The 14,551-nt window shown below is 46.0% G+C and overlaps 2 protein-coding genes across 2 annotated transcripts; one reads left to right on the forward strand and one right to left on the reverse strand.

The window, feature by feature from the left end:
- Positions 1-7,974: 7,974 nt before the first annotated feature.
- On the reverse strand, positions 7,975-9,669 carry C8R40DRAFT_1069887 (uncharacterized protein; the record flags this gene model as incomplete). Its single annotated transcript, XM_046226172.1, has 13 exons — positions 7,975-8,128; positions 8,180-8,191; positions 8,250-8,275; positions 8,324-8,534; positions 8,591-8,618; positions 8,677-8,864; positions 8,916-8,986; positions 9,096-9,159; positions 9,187-9,283; positions 9,355-9,388; positions 9,444-9,506; positions 9,551-9,563; positions 9,620-9,669. The coding sequence occupies 13 exons, from the start codon at positions 9,667-9,669 to the stop codon at positions 7,975-7,977; spliced, it is 1,011 nt and encodes a 336-aa protein (XP_046086091.1).
- A 2,837-nt stretch (positions 9,670-12,506) lies between these two features.
- Positions 12,507-13,783, forward strand: C8R40DRAFT_1046363 (UbiA prenyltransferase family-domain-containing protein; the record flags this gene model as incomplete). Its single annotated transcript, XM_046224363.1, has 7 exons — positions 12,507-12,642; positions 12,696-12,802; positions 12,858-13,024; positions 13,079-13,133; positions 13,184-13,213; positions 13,263-13,403; positions 13,457-13,783. 7 exons carry the CDS (start codon positions 12,507-12,509, stop codon positions 13,781-13,783), a joined length of 963 nt encoding a protein of 320 aa, XP_046086092.1.
- Positions 13,784-14,551: the final 768 nt, after the last annotated feature.

The raw sequence follows: 14,551 nt of genomic DNA on the forward strand, positions 1-14,551 counted from the left end.
CAGATTACCGAGAGAATCTTCGGCCTCGCCTTGCACGTCGTAAATGCCGAAATTGTCCTGTAGCTCCTTTACAAGGGCCGTGAAGGACGACGTCCAGGCCGGCAGCGAGTCGAGATCCGGATCGAGGATATCAGGGACAAACCATTCTTTGGCTGACCCACTGAGATAAGAGAGAGTGTAGTTCACCTTCCGTTGGTCGGTGAAGTACTTGGGACGGTCATTGAAGACCAGGGCGAGATTGACGAAGAATGTTTTGAGTTTTCGGGGGTCCGAACCGTCGAATACCTCGGGCTCCTTGACCTTGCTCTTGGATTCAGAGCTGTCAGAGGGACGGCCGAGTGCGGCGAGAACAGAACTGAGGGTTTCCATAGAAACCTTAAACCCCGAGAGGAGATCCAACATAGCACGTTGCTCGTTGGGGATGTCAGGAGAGTTGGAGGAACGAGGTCCACCAGGTCCAACAGGACCACCAGGTCCGCCGGGACCACCGGGACCGCCAGGTCCACTGAGGTCACCGGGCTCACTGTCATAAAGTACGCAGCCCCTATCATTTTCCCTTTCTCACCGTCTCGACGCCTTTACTTGTACAATACATCATCCCATCGCTGTCAATCTCCATCGATTACTGATCTATCTATTACTGATCCACCTGACCCATCTTCTCTTTCTATCGGCTTCCGCCTCCTTCCTTGCCCCTGAACTGTACAGTATTACATCGTTGTTTCTCGCAGACTAGATTATGTATATATAGCCAACCCTCCACAGCCTGGTCCCTTATCTTGACCTCTCTGTCATTATCTGGGACCAGGTATGTGCTTACTTATTATTACCTATGACTACGATACTCAATATATCTCTGTCATTATCTGGGACCAGTTCGCCTCTGCTCCGCTTAGTCGCTCCGCCTCACTGACCTGCTTAGTCGCTCCGCCTCACTGCCTGGCTTAGTCACCCCGCTTCCTGCTCCGCTAGTCACTCCGCCTCTGCCGCTTCGTGACATTAGGTCAAGATCCATTACTGCACTGACAGCCTACCGATAAGGTTGTCCTTGCAGGATCCGTAGACACCACGTCTTCCCCAGTCCCGCCCGATTCTGAAACACCTGCTGCCAGTATAGACTGCTCCACACTCCCACATGCACTTGACCCCAGAGACCAAGCTCACGCCCACAACAACAACGATACTTGGCGCGATTGCCAGTCTCAACCTTGCCCCAACGCCCTTTCGAACTCGATCCGAGAGCCACTCACTGTGAGCAATATAACCTTCCTGCCAATTCCCCAACCCCGATTGCCTACTCCCATCATGTCGACTCCTGTCCCGCCTGCCCCAAATACCTCTGCTGAGGATCTCATGGCTCAGCTCATCAGACAAGTAGCCAGCCTTGCTACAGCGATGGAGGAACGCTCATCATCCAAGTCAAGCATGAACAAACCCGAGGTCTTCAAGGGTAAAGATGGTGCTGAAGCTCGTTGCTTCATGGCTCAGTTCCAAAATTGGGCGTCAGAACAACCGGATCTCGCCAAGAGCCAAGTTAAACTTATCAAGTCCGCCCTGGGCTTCTTCACAGAAAGTGCTGGAGATTGGGCAACTCCCCATCTGTTACACTTCAGTGCAGAGAATCCCCCTTTCGGAGGAAACTGGGATACGTTCTTGAAGGAATTTAGCCAGCGGTTTGAACCAATGGACCCAGGTATGGAAGCCCGTAGCGAGATCAAGAACCTCAGACAAAGTAAAGGGCAGACAGTTGCAGAATTTGCCCAGAAGTTCAAGGATATCGGAGATCGGACTGAAATGTCTGATATTGATTTACGGGAACGCTTCTTCACCGCCTTACTTCCGGAGATCCGACAACACCTTATCATCGTAAACATCGCCCAAGGAATCGCTCCGACTTTGAAAGAGGCAATCAAACGAGCCATATCGGTGGATGTCTACCTGCATGATCCCACCATGACCGGCCGAAACACCGGACACGCTCCCGCACACACCGCTCACATTACCCCTGCCGACCCTCACGCCATGGACATTGATGCTACTCATACCAGCACTGGGAATAGCAGGGAGGCCTTCCTTGCCCGTATGCGCGGACGATGTTTTGGTTGTGGAGCTCAAGGCCATGTTAAGCAGAATTGCCCACACAAGGAGACTACCTGTCGATACTGTGGACGCCGGGGACACCTAGAATCCGTCTGTCAGGACAAGTTCATGGGACTTAGTCGCGACCGTGGCCGACGCCAACAGCCTCGCCGTCAGCAGATCTCAGCCACGGCGGCACCATTTACCTTATTCCCAAACGAATCAGTTCAGATTGCCGCCTCAATCCCAACACCTGTCGCTGGACCTGCTACACCGAGCCCCGCCAATCAGGACTTCTCCACCCAAATTGGACAAATAAGGGAATTGTTGGACCGTGCTAATGCCATGTCTCCTCCGTCCTCTGGTTTTCAGCAGGGTTTTTAAAGAGGGTACCCGCTCCGGCTGCACCGAGAGTACCCCATAATCAGTTTACTATGTTCGCTACCTCTTCGTATGACTCGTTCCCATCATGTACAATATCATCTATTTGGGAATTAAATTCCAGCTCCCCACATTTCCGAATTCATGCGAAACTGAGAGGAAGGAACCATAGTATAACAACCGCAGCCATGGTAGACTGTGGAGCTACCGCCCTGTTTTTAAACCAAGACTTTGCCACCAGAAATCACGTAACCTGCACACCCCTCCATAAACCAATTGATGTATTCAATATCGATGGTACACCTAACCGAGCCGGGCGAATCACCCACTTTGCACGCTTAGCACTCACAGTGGATAACCAGGAGCGATGGATGGATTTCCTGATCACAAACTTAGGAGGAGAGGATATTATTCTCGGACTCCCCTGGTTACGGAAGGTAAATCCAGAGATTGACTGGGAGAGGGGACGACTTTCAGTAAAGCCACCCCGGGTACATATAGAGGAAGTAGAAGATGAGCAGACTTCACACCCTCACCTAGTGGCGTCTACTACCGATAGTCCAATCCAGGAACTCCTGAACGAAGGATCCCAACGTGAACCCAATCACACTGAGGCAGACCTAGAGGAGAATGAAATCATAACAGCAACGGAGGAATCCCCAATACACCGAATACGAGCCAATCACAAAACGCGTCGGGCATGGGTGAAAGCGGGGATATTGGAAGAACAAACAGAGGAAGTATGGTGCTCAGCAGGGTTCACTTATTCTCAACAACTAGCAGAGGAGGCTAACCGCGATAAACCCATTAAAACCTTTGAGGAGATGGTCCCTGAGCAGTACCGAGACTTCAAGAAGGTTTTCTCCGAATCTGCCTCTGAGCGATTACCTGCCCATCAGCCCTGGGATCACGCTATCGATCTTGTACCCGGAGCACCAGCAACCATGCGGACAAAGATCTACCCAATGTCCTTGAATGAGCAGGAGGAACTCGACCGCTTTCTAGAAGAAAACCTACGGAAAGGCTACATCGTTCCCTCGAAGTCACCCATCTCATCTCCAGTCTTCTTCGTGAAGAAGAAGGATGGGAAACTCCGTTTCGTACAGGACTACCGGAAACTGAATGAGTATACTGTGAAGAACCGATATCCTCTCCCATTAGTTGCTGATATCATTAGCCGGCTTCAGGGAGCGCGATATTTCACCAAGTTTGACGTTCGCTGGGGCTACAATAATGTGCGGATTAAGAAGGGGCATGAATGGAAAGGCGCATTTGCAACAACTCGGGGCTTGTTCGAGCCTAAGGTTATGTTCTTCGGTCTCACAAATTCCCCTGCCACATTCCAAGCACTTATGAATGCGATATTTGCTGATCTCATTGCAGCTGGCAAAGTGGCAGTCTACCTAGACGACATCCTCATATTCAGTAACGACCTCAAGGAACACCGACAAGTGGTACGGGAAGTATTAACGCGACTAGAAAAGCACGACCTCTATTTGCGCCCAGAGAAGTGTGAATTTGAACAGCAACAGATCGAATACCTGGGACTTATCATTTCAGAAGGGGAGGTGAGAATGGATCCGGTCAAAGTAGCGGCTGTTCGTGACTGGCCAGTCCCTACCAACCTCCGGGAACTGCGAGGATTTTTGGGGTTTGCAAACTTCTACCGGCGCTTTATCCGAAATTTTGCAAGAATAGCTCGACCTTTGAACGACCTAACCAAGAAGGATACCAGCTTTAACTGGACTGGTACACAACAGGAGGCATTTGACACCCTTCGAGAGGCCTTCATCTCCGCACCAATCCTTGCTCTATGGGCGCCAGATCGGCCCACTCGAATTGAGGTAGACGCATCAGGCTTTGCTACGGGAGGCGCCCTCATGCAGCAGCAAGACGATGGTCAGTGGCACCCGGTAGCCTTCAGATCGGCATCCATGCAGCCAGCAGAACGGAACTATGAAATATATGATCGGGAGATGCTTGCCATCATTGAAGCATTGAAGGACTGGAGGAATTTCCTGGAAGGACTTCCACAACCATTCGACATTATCACCGATCACTCCAACCTCGAATTCTGGCGCACAGCACAAGACCTTACCCGTCGACAAGCCCGATGGGCCCTCTATCTATCACGGTTTGATTTTCATATGATCCACCGTCCTGGCCGAGTAAACACCCAAGCTGATGCTCTTTCTCGTATGGCAGTACATCATGTATCAGATAGCGATGACAATCAGCAACAGACCGTCCTTAAACCTGGCCACTTCACCAAAATCGCCGCTTCAATCCTACGGAACCCCCTAGAGGATCGTATTCGGAAAGCCTCAGAATGGGAAGCACAAGTACTGGAAGGTCTGGAAACAGTCAAGAAGCACGGGTTACAACGCTTGGCCAATGGGATAGCTGAATGGGAGGAGGACAACGGGTTGGTCTATTACCGGGGCCGGGTATATGTACCAGCAGACAACAATCTACGCACCGAGGTACTCCGTCAATGCCATGATCATCCAACTGCTGGACATCCCGGATTACATGGGACACTTGACCTGGTCAGCACCCACTTCTGGTGGCCGACACTGCGTTCTTTTGTGGAGAAATACGTTGAGGGATGCGAGATTTGCGCCCGCAAGAAGATCCAACGGCACCCACGAGCTGTGACTCAACCACTAGATGTACCATCCGGCCTATGGGAAGAGGTAGGGGTCGACCTGATAACACAATTGCCTAACTCCCAGGGATACGACGCAGTCTTGGTCTGTACAGACCTGTATGGAAAACAAATCCATGCTATTCCTTGCACCAGCTCCATTACAGCCGAAGGTGTCGCCGATATCTATTACCGAGAAATCTTCCGTCTCCATGGTCTTCCCCTCCACTTCAAATCCGACCGCGGACCTCAGTTCGCAGCTAAACTCATGCGATCCCTCCTCGCTAGACTGGGCATTAAATCAGATCTAACCTCCGGATATCGCCCTCAGTCCAATGGCCAAACTGAACGCGCAAATCAGGAAGTGGAAAAATACATCTGCCTCTATGTGGGACGACGACAAGATGACTGGGCAGAACACCTCCCCATGGCGGAGTTTGTGATTAACTCGCGGACTCACTCGGCCCTAGGCATGTCCCCATTCGAGTTAACCTACGGATACCTTCCCCTGTTCAATATCCCGGTTGGTCAACGCAGCGGCATTCCAGCGGTGGATGACCGCATACGGATTCTCCGAGAAGCGCGACAGGATGCTGGAGCTGCCTTACATCTAGGAAAGAAGCAACAAAAGGAGGGATACGAACGTGGGAAGCGAAAAGCGCATCAATTCAAAGTTGGGGACCTAGTTTGGCTAAGTGCGGAGGACATTAACCTGCAGCTATCCAGTGAAAAACTAGGAGACCGACAGCTAGGACCTTACCGTATTCTGGAGAAAGTCGGACCTCTGGATTACCGCCTTGACCTTCCCTTGTCATTAGACCGCCTTCATCCTGTCTTTCATGTCGACAAACTATATCCATGGAAAGGTAACCCCATCAATGGCGAAATACCAACACCACCAGAGCCGGTGTACTTAGAAGATGAAGATGAACCGGAATATGAAGTGGAGGAGATCTTGGACAGTCGGGTACGATGGAAGAAGTTGGAATATCTAGTAAAATGGAAAGGTTACGATGCAGGACACAACTCTTGGGAACCCGCACCCAACCTCAGCCGGGCACCAAAAATTGTTCGGGCCTTTCACAAAAAACATCCGACAGCGGCAAAACCTTGACCATCGAGGGCAATGGTCATAAGGAGGGGGGTAATGTCATAAAGTACGCAGCCCCTATCATTTTCCCTTTCTCACCGTCTCGACGCCTTTACTTGTACAATACATCATCCCATCGCTGTCAATCTCCATCGATTACTGATCTATCTATTACTGATCCACCTGACCCATCTTCTCTTTCTATCGGCTTCCGCCTCCTTCCTTGCCCCTGAACTGTACAGTATTACATCGTTGTTTCTCGCAGACTAGATTATGTATATATAGCCAACCCTCCACAGCCTGGTCCCTTATCTTGACCTCTCTGTCATTATCTGGGACCAGGTATGTGCTTACTTATTATTACCTATGACTACGATACTCAATATATCTCTGTCATTATCTGGGACCAGTTCGCCTCTGCTCCGCTTAGTCGCTCCGCCTCACTGACCTGCTTAGTCGCTCCGCCTCACTGCCTGGCTTAGTCACCCCGCTTCCTGCTCCGCTAGTCACTCCGCCTCTGCCGCTTCGTGACACTCACCACGCGGTAAACCGCCGGAATCGTCATCCAGGTCGTCATGATTGTTGTCGGCGCCCGGGTCATCGGGGTCGACAGGAGGGTCTTGATCATCGTGATCACCGGTATCCAAATTGAAGTGAGGAGGTGGGTCACGAGGAGATTCAGAAGCAGCATGACGTTGGGGTTGTTTTCCCGTACGGCGAGCGATGGCTTGGAGGATTGGAGAGTCAATTCGAGTAGTAGAGCGGCCCCGAGCCGGAGCGACCACGGGGGGTTGTCCACGGCGAGGGGTCAGGACTTGGACAGGTTGTCCGTCACTAGTGAATAAAGTACTGTACTCAAATTGCTGTTCTTCCTCCATGGCTTCAGGAAGAGTTGACGTAGTTGGAACTGTGGCTGGACCGAAACCGCGATTACGGCGACGTGGTTGACCGATGGCTGAGATGGATTCGGAGAAAGGGGCGAAAGATTGGGCTGTGGTGAAGAAAGTGTTTTCTTCGGAGTTTGCTCTAGATTGAGCTCGAGTTTTCGGAGGCATAAAAAATGATAAGTCAGTACGACGTTACGGATTGAGTTTAATTATACTGTTAAGATCATGTACACCGTGTAACCGTGCCAGAGCCACAGGGTGTCGAAGGGCGGAAGGTCGAGTGGGACAGTAGTGAAGTTATTAACAACACTGCCATTACGCCGTTAGTCCCCGGAGATCGAGAGTAGAGAAGGGAGGAACTGAGAAGCAGCCAAGTCGGAGCGGCGGTATCGCCGGTGACGAGGAGCGAGCCAGAGGACGTCTAGTCCTAAGGTAGCGCAGAGAGTACTTCAAGGCGTTGAGCCTGAAGACTTAGAGAGCACAGATTGGAAGAGGGAATCTAAGTCGATAATTAAACTGAGGAACTACAGTAGCGTACAAGCAGTATTTATATCTATGGAGCGGCGCAGCGGGGCGGAGCGCCAGACTAACTACTAGGAGTTATACGTGTAGTCCTGCAGGGTAAAAAGTAAAAGACAATAAAGAGGGACTAGAGTGAAAGGGTATGTGTAGCGAGAAAGAACAATAAGGAAGAGATTACAATAAAGGTGGATCTTCGGAATGCCGAGCGGCGGAATGGAGGCCCGAGGCATGGGCTTGACAAGTGCACTCCATGCATGCAAAAAAATTACATGTAAGTTTGTAATAGGATAACATCAAGATGATTTCAGTCAACAGGTAAGATGTTCCAGCTACTAGCCCTACCTTCCCTGGATGATAGTCACAGCTACTTAATAACTATCATCGAGGTAGTGACTGTGCCTAAGGTTGAAGTCATATTGTTGTTCAAATGTCCTCATACTCCATGTATAGGTGGGTTGCCTTCCTCTCTCACTTGCTTTCTTGAGATTGAGAGTGATCCGATTTATCATAATGGATGACACTCTGGACAATGGCGTCAAGCTAAGGTATCTCATAATTAAGGTCAAAACTCACATCATTGCTGGTCTAGATAATGAAGGACTATGTGAGTTATTGACATGATACCGGATTTCTCTAAACCCACTGATTATGGATAAATTTGAGAGAGGCCTAGGAAATCATTCAGATAATGTCAAGGACAATAAACATAATACATACTCGAGCATGCAGTAATAAGAGCAACCACAGCAGGTTGGATGAAAAGAGTACAAAGAAGTAGAAAATGCCATCCCTTTGAATAACCTCCAGGATGTGGACAAATTGATAGTTTTGTTTAGCCATCATTCGGAATGTCATCCATAAGATTGCAATAAACACAAGAGCGTCAAATGCAAGGCTCAAACACAAGAATGCTTCAACCCAAGAAGTGCTACAAATAACTTAGTCCCGACTCAATAGGTTTGAGTAGTAGCTTCATTGACATACACTGTGAGGGTGGATATAAAGATGCAAACTAGAAAGGCAAAATAGACATGAGATCATGGAATAATATTCAGATAAGGAAAACCCACTGTGATAAGGGTCAGTAGCAGGAAGTGCCACAAAATGGGAAGCACTAGGACCAGTAAGTAACAATGAAATCTGATCTGTTCCTTGCGAAGATTGTGACATTGCATATACAGCTATGCCCCATTGCCATACTATTATCAGCCCTGACAGAACCAGAACACTTCTATGACATTTGGACAAAGCATAAACTCTAGGATATAATTGGGCAGGTATTATTTTAACATAAAGTGAGTAGCAATACCTTAAGGTCAGGAATATCTCACAGAGGCAAGTGAGGAGCATTGTTTCAAGAGTTTCCATGAACCCATAGTGCTGACAACTAATAACAGTATTGAGATTAATATTAGATCTTCTTGAGGATTTTGACACACGTCTATGAAATTGTCAGGTCTGTGAATGAGTTGACGAGAGGAAAGCTTACTTTGAGACCAAATCCAGGCAAGAAATATGCTTCAAGGGGTTGAGAGATGAGTCTTTTCTTCAGTCTGCTCAAGCATAGTCAGTCTACATACAAAACATTGTGATGCCAATGAACATTGGACACAGATAACGGTTCTAGTACAATTTGCTCAGTATACCTGGGTTTATAATAAGAATAAATGCCACATACTAGCATGAATAGATAGAAGACTAATCAAAAGTTTCAATGTGTGGATGTTCATACTGGTGTGAGGGCATACCAAAAGTTTTATCTCCTTTCCATGCATATTCAATCTGCAAAAGTTTAGAATCGAGACAATAATAATAAATCATAACTTTAAAATTTCACCTCATCATGAAATGTTAGGCAATATTCATAGAGCCACAGAGCAGATATTGCCACCCAGTATAGCTACTCATGATTAAGAAATAGAATTAAGAACAAATGACTCATACCTTCATCGCAAAGCTGAGCTTTCCAAGTAAGTTTTATCTATAAATGGGAAAATATGTTGGAGTACGCACAGATCCTGTCCCAGAATCATAATTGCACTTGAGAGGGTATCGGAATTCATGTTGTGTGTTTTGCGGAAAGGTAGGTTCATTTACTGAAATACAACATTTTATAGTTCAGAACATTCCATGTATCTTGCTTTTAGTGGGCATCATGTGGCTGACACAGGGCACTCTAGATGATTGGAGATCAGTTGTTTGATCAAGAATTTGTACCAGATTTACTTTGTATATAGCCAAACCTCTGGGTGAAGTAGCTAGGCAGTGCATTGTATATGTGCCTTGCTCCTGAAATTAGATGGGAACACCAGAAATTTGATGAAGTGAGGATTGGATGTATCTGGCGCTGAAACAAGCGGTCCCGGAAGCACCGAAGCCAGGTGTTCTGTGATAATTCTGTGATATTCACATTCACCGAAATACATTCAACTTTAGCAGCACCCGCATTTTGTAAATAAATAGATTTCACAATGAGTAATTCCCAGCCATTCCATAGATCCCAGAGCTAGCTAAAGCACTGATCAGGAAACTCATGAATCAGTCCTACCTTCGAAAATAGGCTGTATGATTACGGTGGATAGTAATGTCAAACAGTACCTTATGCTGTAGTGCCGCGCCCTGCATGGCAGTCCCCGACTCTGAAAGTGAATATTTTAGTTAAATATGAAACCTCATTTCCCTTTCTATGTAGAAAGTGTGCTTGAGGAAGAGACCCAGATTGTGACCTGGCAGCATAAGAAAGTTTTGATATGGGATCATAGGGCATAATCAGGAGTCCTCTCTGAGCAGTGTGCCGGAAACCCCGAAAGCACTGCACATTTGTGTCACTGGGACACTACCATCATGAAAACTCATAACTTTTGATTGCCATTTAGTACAAACAAGGACCTCCTCTTTCAGAGTCGATGACTACTAAACATTGAACAATGTACATAAGGACGAGTCTTCATATATTCAGCCTTGTAGAATAATATACATTGTAAAAGGGCATAGCATGAGAGTTGGCACCACATTAGAATGTCATCTAATGCCATCATTTCCACCCAGTATTGTTCATCAATGAGAGCTGTGCCTTGGATACCATCAGGACATGACATTCATCCTCAACTGCCCCTCTACAGAAACGGCATAGTCTTTACTCCCGGAGAAGTTGGAGGTGATACTGCCCTTCATACTGTGGTTTTCAATGACTGCTCATTCACATATTGATCTCTGATTACTAGTCAACTGGGGATGTTTACTTGAACTTACTGAAAACAGTTTATCATTTTCATCAGAGTCATAAGGAATAATATGATGGCTTTACATGTCAGGAGCTGTCCTTGGCCATGCATTTTCTGCGTCCTGACTGCCGCAATTGTTAAGTGTCAATAAATAAAATATGACCAAATCAAGAATGACAAATTTATGTAGAAACTGTGCCGCATTAGTCATTTTGATATTAGCAAGCTTCATAACCGAACCCTCTGGCTGACACCAAAATAATCAAATTTTGCACGTCAAGTTTTCTCTTTTGTCAGGGAGATGAATTTGACCTAGCTTGGATATGGTATCAGAAGCTTAAGATGTTCCTCAGTGACACCTAATACATTATGCTTCATGATTACATATATTGTCAAATCTGCTAATCACACACCAAAGAACACCAACATATTTTCATCATTTAGTATATATGCTATACAGATTCCATCATGTATTTGATTATGCTGATACCACATATCCCGCCAAACTCAACAATACCAAATTTCCTGCCAAATGACAATCAAAAGTTGCAAGCTTTCATGATGGTAGTGTCCTGGTGACACAGATGTGCAGTGCATTTCAGGGGTTCCGGCACACTGGTTTGCAGCCCTTTGCAGCCTAATTTAGAATGATGCAAATGTGCACTGCATTTGGGGTCTCTGGTGCACTGCTCAGAGCCACTCCAGGGTGAGTTTAACACACATTGCTGGGTTCAATAAGGCTAATATATGGTTTACCTAAAGGTTTCCCAATGCATTTTACCATAGGGGAAACTTTGAACATGGCAATGTGAGCAGAGTAACCCATTGTATAGATGTACCCCGGACATACCTGCTTATTTTGCCAGGCTACTAATGGTAAAATGTATTGGGAAACCTTTGGGTAAACCATATAATGCTCATCTCCTTATTAGATTATCCTTATTGAACCCAGCAATGTGTAGGAGTGGCTCTGAGCAGTGCACCGGAAACCCCGAAAGCACTGCACATTTGCATCATTCTGAATCAGGCTGCAAACCAGTGTGCCGGAACCCCCAAAAGGCACTGCACATTTGTGTCACTGGGACACTATCATCATAAAAACTCATGACTTTTGATTTCCATTTGGTGCGAACAAGGACCTCCTCTTTCAGACTTGGTGATCACATGGAAAAGCTATATGGTCAGCAAATTCATTGACATTTCTAATGTACTGAATCTCTTGTTAGTAATTCATCCAGCAGCACCCCGAGGTGCCCATTGACAGATTTCAAAGACTTCTGACAGGAGACAGGGCAATGACAGATTGCGTTGCCACACGACCATCACACTCTATGTATCAAATATCCTTTTATCCTTTTTGGAAAGTTTCTTCCCATACTTTGCGATACATCAATTTCCAACACATAACATGGGTGCCACATGAAATGATATAGTCATTATATTTGTTTGATTTCTGTGCCTTATATCTCAGCGCCAAACCATGCCGCAAAAGGACACCATACATATTACGCCATGTATCATGGACGGAAAGTGGGTCAAAGGACCAAAATTGTCTTAATTATCAAGGCTCTGCACAATATCTGTTTTGTCATTAGACACTGATCTGAGCTTGATGAAAACTAGGTGACAGCCTAGGTATTTATGTTGGCTTAATATTCTCCAAAGGTACGCACATAATGTCCACTATCAGTCTACGGAAGTCCCAGGTGCTGAGTCTGTTTTCTTGGCCTACGGTAGATGAGGTGCAGGCATGCTGGGAGCTGTGTCGACTGCACAACAACATTGGCTTCTGGACTATCTGGTTACCAACAGGTAAGCACTCACATGTTTTAAACATGATTTCAGCTCACGAAATTATTCTATAGCGTGGTCAATTGCAATGGCATACAATGCACAACCAGATCTTTCAGGCTACAAAGCCATTTGCTGTGGTGCATCCTACATTCCCTTATGCTTTGGTATGAAATCAATGGTGAGTGCTGCCAGTATAGGTATCTTATACTTGAAGAATATTGATTCACCTTGAGATCATGACAATTGATGACCTATTGGATCATGACATTGACAAACTGGTTTCCAGGACGAAGAATCGACCATTACCTCGGGGAGCGATTACACAACAAAGAGCATGGTTATTCTTCTCAGTTCAGTTGTTTGTTGTCTTGCTTATGTTCATCTCAATGAAAAGTCGTGAGTTTAGAATTCAAAGATACTCATGATACTCACACTGAACTGATTTGTTGTGAAGACTGCACTTAGTTCTGATTGTTTGTCCACTTTATTTCATCTACCCAACATGCAAGGTCTCATGTTTCAAATTCTCTGCGAGTTATTTCTCATCTTATTTTAATAGCGGTGGATGAGCTTTGCCCCAATTCCATTGGTACAAAAACATCATCTTTCTCAAGTATCTCCCTGACTTCGGAATATAGGGTATGATGTTCAATATTGGCACCTTGATAGGATGGAATAGTGTAAGCATAGGTGATGGTGTACCTTGGAATAAACTTCTTCCAGTATATGGAGGATCTATTCTCTGGACAATTGCTTATGAAACCATTTATCAGCACCAAGTATGAGTCTCACCATATGAAGTGCTGATCAAGAACTCATAATTCCTGGTTAGGACAAGATTGATGATGCACGAATTGGTATTCATTCGCCAGCTCTACTTCTAGGTAGCCTTACACTGCCTGTCTGTCTCTGTGCATCGACACTGTTCATTGGACTGCTGTGTTATGGTGGATATGGTAATAACCAGGGGCCAGTGTTTTTTTGTGGGATCTTTATTGCAGGGATGGTTCTTTTGCCAAAGATTGCACAGACAGACATTGATAATCCCGAGGAATGTAAAGGTATGTTCTTGCAAACTCCAATAGTTGGTCAAATTATCTTGGCTGCTTTTATTCTTGATGCAGTTGGGAGACGTATTACTACAAACACCCCATTGTAGAATATATACGGTACATACACCATTCAAATACAGTTTGTATAGTAAGCAGGCTGCAGCTGGGTCATGGTTTTACTTGACCCAACTCTTTAGCATCATTAAGCCACAGAGAGATTGGACTAGTTGGATATGCTTGGGTAGAATATTTTTCATTTGTATGTTGGTGTCATGAAGCTCACTTGCATTGAGTATCTACACAACCACAGTCACTTTGGGTACACAGTATGCAGGTTATCATACAAAAACAGCCGACACAACTCTACATCCTACAAAATGTGTATGGTGTCTCTTGGCAGCATGATTTGTCACTGAGATATAGGGCACAGAAATGAAACAAATATAATGACTATATCATTTCATGTGGCACCCATGGAATTTTGTATAGTCCATAACCATGTTATGTGTTGGAAATTAATGTATCGCAAAGTATGGGAAGAAATTTTCCAAAAAGGATAAAAGGATATTTGATACATACACAACCAGACCTTTGTATAACCCTAGTCTCAATGCGGGTAGTGAGCCTGGGTTTAAATTATTTGTTTGAGTTGAGTCTCAATTCTTTGATGCCTGGGTTCAATTGATGAAAAATAAACCCAGCGTCATCCCCGGGTCGTCCCCCGCCTTAATTTCTGCCTGCTCATCCTTGGGCTCAATGCTGGAGCGCTGAGCGCTCGATGCTTGTTGACATTTTTTGCTCATGTGATCTATGATCGGATACCGCAGTTGAAATTTTTCATCCTTTCTTTCCCTCATACCACCAACTCGTAAGTT

The sequence above is a fragment of the Lentinula edodes genome, assembly GCF_021015755.1.
Source record: "Lentinula edodes strain Le(Bin) 0899 ss11 chromosome Unknown C8R40scaffold_19, whole genome shotgun sequence".
NCBI classification, from domain to species: Eukaryota; Fungi; Basidiomycota; class Agaricomycetes; order Agaricales; family Omphalotaceae; genus Lentinula; species Lentinula edodes.